General features: G+C 55.8%; 1 protein-coding gene across 1 annotated transcript in view; it reads right to left on the minus strand.

Moving 5' to 3' along the window:
* Window positions 1–2260: 2260 nt before the first annotated feature.
* Window positions 2261–4590, minus strand: part of SIGLEC15 (sialic acid binding Ig like lectin 15) — a 14642-nt gene continuing 12312 nt past the window's right edge. Inside the window, exons 5-6 of the mRNA XM_029234021.1 lie at window positions 3661–3691; window positions 2261–2342 (exon numbers count right to left, since the gene is read on the minus strand). Coding sequence (XP_029089854.1) covers window positions 2261–2342; window positions 3661–3691 — 113 coding nt within the window. The remainder of the gene's footprint in view (window positions 2343–3660; window positions 3692–4590) is intronic.

The raw sequence follows: 4590 nt of genomic DNA on the forward strand, positions 1-4590 counted from the left end.
CTTTGCTCAGAACGACCCTTCTGCTTAGAATGACTTTTTTTTCTTACCGCCCAACCTCCATTCTCCCCCATTTGTGTGGCCAGTGTGTACCATCTCCATGTCCCCTCCTCCAGGAAGCCTTCCGAAGACTGGGTCACTCACCCCTTTGTATGTGCTCCACAGCACCCCCAGCAGACTGATGCCCTCACGTGATTTCCCACTTACTAGTCTGTGTTGCTCACGAGCGTGAGAACCCCTGGAGAGTCCTCCTGTGGAGTTGTCAGGGCTGTTCCCAAATGCTCCGGCTTCCCTTCTTCCAGGTGCAGTGAAGGGTCACGCTGCCCAGCCCCTCCAGGAGAGTGGGGCATGTGGCTAGTTCTGGCCAGTGAACTATGATCCTAAGTGGAAGACCCTCTAGAGCTTTCTTTGTATCTTCAACCCAGCAATCCACATTAGAGAGGGTGGATCCCCGGGAGCCTGGGTCCCTGAGTAAGTACAATGCGCACAGCTCTTTGCCGATCTGTGCCGGGCATGCAGCTATGGAGAGAAGAAACCCTAATTGTTCTCGGCCACTGTGATTTGGCTTTGTTACTGCAGCACGACCTAGGCCAGCCTTATTCATTTCTATATCCGCAAACACCTGGCCAACTGCTAGCACAAAATGATGCATAAGAAGTAATTCCTATCACTTTTTCTTGGCTGTGGAACTGGCCTCAAAGACCAAGCGGATGGTATAAGACACATCACCCGTGCCCTTCCCTGACGATATAGGACTCTTGATGGAGGTGCCCAAAGTATCCCTGCACAAAGAGGTACAAATGCCAACTCCATTGACCTCTTAACAACTCACACAGCCTCCTGGATGGATCCCAAGTTAACCATGAGCCGCCATCACCCCTTTGCTCTGGCGAAGGCTCCAGTGAGGAGCCTTGTAACCCACCACCCTGCTTATTAACTTGTGAAGATCCTTCAGCCTTCATGCCATCTCCCCGGAAAGCATCAGAGAGGACCCCATGCTCGCTGTAGGTGACTCCAATTTACCACTGCAGCATCTGGAAAAGTTGTGGAGGGAAGAAAGTCTGTTCCCATTGAAGGCCCATATCTCTGTGGCCCTTTTGCCAGCTCGCCTGGGTCCCAAGCATGCCTCCTCCCCCTCTCCCTGCCCCCAAAGACTGCAGGAGCTAAACCAATCAAGTGTGAGGATGGAAGGCAGCACCCTGCAGTCAGCCTGGCAACACTCGGGCAAATGGGAAATGGCCGGTGCTTTTGGCCAGTGCACATCCAGAGAAGAGGCAGGTGGTAGAGAGGTCAGGGCTGCAGCTGCTTTATCCATGGACACCCTTGGCCCAGACTTGCCCTCACACCTCCCAGAGTTTGGTCCTTAAGAACAGTGGATTCCACATGCTTTGAGATGATGGGTGTTTTGTTCCTTTTTCCCAGAGTTCCCAGCTGAAGGTTGTGCAGAGAGCCGATGGGGTAAGAGGAGGGCAGAGTGTGGGACAGTCACAGAGGAGACCCCAGGGGCCAGGGATACCGGGCTTCTCCTTGTTGCTGATTTGATGTTCCTGGGACCACAGGGTGGCACAGCCCAGACCCAGACTTGCCCTCTGGAATCCTTACTCCCAGCGAGGCCGGTGTGGGTGCTATGCTTGTCCAAGTTTAGATGTCCCAGGGTCGCTCTGCAAGGAGGAGCCTGTAACACCGTTCACACCTGTAGACAGCTTTGTACTGCCCCAAGTCCCTTCACATCCACTACTTCCTCAGACCTTGACAGCCCGAAGCCAGCAGAGAAGACTGTTACTGTTGGTGTTCAACAGTGGACGAACAGAGACCCAAAGAACGGAAAAAAGTGCCTTGGTCCACACAGCAAGTCGGTGACAGAATGAGGATGGAGCCTGGGCCTGGAGACCCCTCTGACCAGGGTCCTGCCTGCTTTACTATAGTGTTCTAGGTAAGCAAAGGCAAGACGAGCTTTGCAGAAGTGTCACCTGGGCTCATGTGCGAGTGCAGGCACACACACACACACACAAACACACACACACACACACACGTGCGCATGCGCGTAAAATGCTGCCCCGTTGACAGAAATATCTCTGGGGCTTGGAGACAGAAGTCCACGTAGGAGACCTCTGAGCCTCTGTGAGTAGGGTCCTGAACTCAGGGCGCCGCCAGGCTAGGGCTGCCAAGGTGCCTGGGAGCCAGGAAGGGCCATCCCAGCCAAGCCACATGTTGGCTTTCATTCCTCATGGTGTCCAGGGGATGCTGGTGGCCAATGGGCTCCTCAAGGTGAACACATGGCTGCTGGTGGACCCTGAGGACTCATCTGGCCCAAATTTTCATAATTGGACTCCTGAGCTTGGGGCCTGTGGACAGGAGAAAGTTGGCTGACCACCCAAACAGGAGGGGTCTCTGACTGCCCAAACCACAGCCCAGGAAGGGGCGGAAGGATGGACGAGAGGGGATTCGGGGGCCTGCATCCAACAAGGCCTGGAGGTTAACCGAAGGTTGGAGGCAGGGCAGCGGCAGAACTTGCAGACCAGGGAGGGGACCACCTGGGTGACAGCATCCCAGAGTCTCTGTCTTCTCAAAGGGATCTCATCTGTGGCTTCAAAAACCATCTCTGGGGTCCTGACCTCCGGGTCGGGCCTCCTGCTAACCCTAACCGCTTTCCTGACTTCTGGGACATCCTTGTGGCCTCTCAAACATAAACAGTCCACAGAGCTCGTGTGATCCTCACCACACACCACCCCCCGTCTTCAGCTCAGTAGGTGGCACCCGGGGCGCCAGCTCCAGACCTGCTGGCTCCCTCCCTTGCTTGTGCTGCCCTCTCTGGCCATCCCTGCCTCTGTCTGCCCCATCTCCCCGCCCTCTCTATTGCCATCTTCAGCCAAGCAACCTAGCCAGCTGCAGCCTTGGTCAGCAGCCCCTAAAGGCCTCCTGGGCTCCACTCCTGTTCAGATGGGGCCACTCTTCTGCTTAAACCATTCGCTGACCTGTGCCTGGGTGGGAACGGCGCTACGGGAGTGCCCGGGCTTGTCTAAAGGGTCCTGGAGAAGGCTGTCATCCCCCGCCTGCCTCCCCCAAGCATCTCGGACAAGGTCTTGGAATTGGATGCTTTCTTCTTCTACACAGGCCTTCACTTGGACAGGCACCAAGAGGGGGGCAAGGTCAATGCTTCCTAGCTGAGTCTGTGAGCCCTCAACCAAGCCCTCAGAACCTCTAATGACATTTTGCTTGCAAAGCCTTCAGCAGGGTGTCTGGGAGAATCATTGCCTAATGGTGGTTTTGTGTGGATCTGTTCTAGAATGCTGGGCACTATGAGAGGAAATGCAGCCTCCAGGGATCACAGCTAGGTGCAGAGATAAGGCAGACCCAGAAAAATGACCCTTCAGCACCACGGACACCAGGCAGCTGGTCCAGAAGATAGGCCAGTGTGAGGCCCACAGTCAGTGCTGGGAACGTGGGGAGCAGGTCAGCGTGGCCCGGTCTGGCTGCCAGGCTTGGTGGACTGAAGTAGGGGGGAAGGCTGCAGGGAGGGCCTGGACCCTGATCAGGGCTGGGACCCCAGCCCCAGCCCTTTGCCCATTCTTCCTTCTCAGGTTGCCCTCCATGAGGAGCCTGCACCCCTTGGCCAGGGGTGGACTACAGGGGGGCAGGGTGGGGGTGGGCGAGCTTACTTACCGCGGTGAGGCGTCCTGGGTGACTGGGTACTCTGTGTGAGGGACAGAGAGAGAGGAGGCATGAATCTCCATGGTAGCCTCTGGGCTACAAGCCCCGCTGTCCAGCCCGCCCCACTGAGGAGAGTGGTCTGGAGGAAACAGCTAGCCAGCAGGATGCGAAGAAGTGACCTGAAAGATGATGAATCACCGGGGACGACAGGGAGTGAGGAGCCGACTTAGCAGGAAGACCTGCTTCTCTGAGGCCCCTGAAGCACAGAATGCTTGGTGGGTTTGAAGACGCTGCCGGAAAGCCAGTGTGGCCCCAGCAAAGATGGTAGCCAGAGCAACTGTGACAAATTTTGGATTTCATCCCAGGAGAGTTTGAGGCTGGTGCTACTCACCTGGGTGGTCTGAGAGGCTCTGGGAAGTCTCCTCTCCGGGGCCTAGAGCAAATTTCCCATCCAGCTTAGTGACAGTAGGGAGGGGTGACAGCAGCTTTCTGAAGACGGCCTGCTAGTTCGAGCTTCCACTCTTTTATACATGCTGTTCCGTCTGCTAGGAGTACTATTAGCTCCTTGTTTTCCTAGTTCACACCAGCTTATAGCTTTCGATTTAGCCTCCCCTTACTTGTGTAAAGCCTTTCCTCCCAGCCCCCGTCTGGATGCCCCATCAGAGAGAGGCCCACACTCTCTGGGCTTCCGGAGTACGTGGGCTGGTAGCACTCTCTGCAGACTGCAATTATCTGCTGACTCCCCAGCACACCCCCATCAGGGAACCGTGTCCTATTCATCTCTGTATTCCCAGCACCTATGCCGATTATCTGCTGACTCCCCAGCACACCCCCATCAGGGAACCGTGTCCTATTCATCTCTGTATTCCCAGCACCTATGCCGATTATCTGCTGACTCCTTACCACACCCCCATCAGGGAACCGTGTCCTATTCATCTCTGT

The sequence above is a fragment of the Monodon monoceros genome, unplaced genomic scaffold (genome assembly GCF_005190385.1).
Source record: "Monodon monoceros isolate NGI ecotype Baffin Bay Population unplaced genomic scaffold, NGI_Narwhal_1 Super_Scaffold_1, whole genome shotgun sequence".
NCBI classification, from domain to species: Eukaryota; Metazoa; Chordata; class Mammalia; order Artiodactyla; family Monodontidae; genus Monodon; species Monodon monoceros.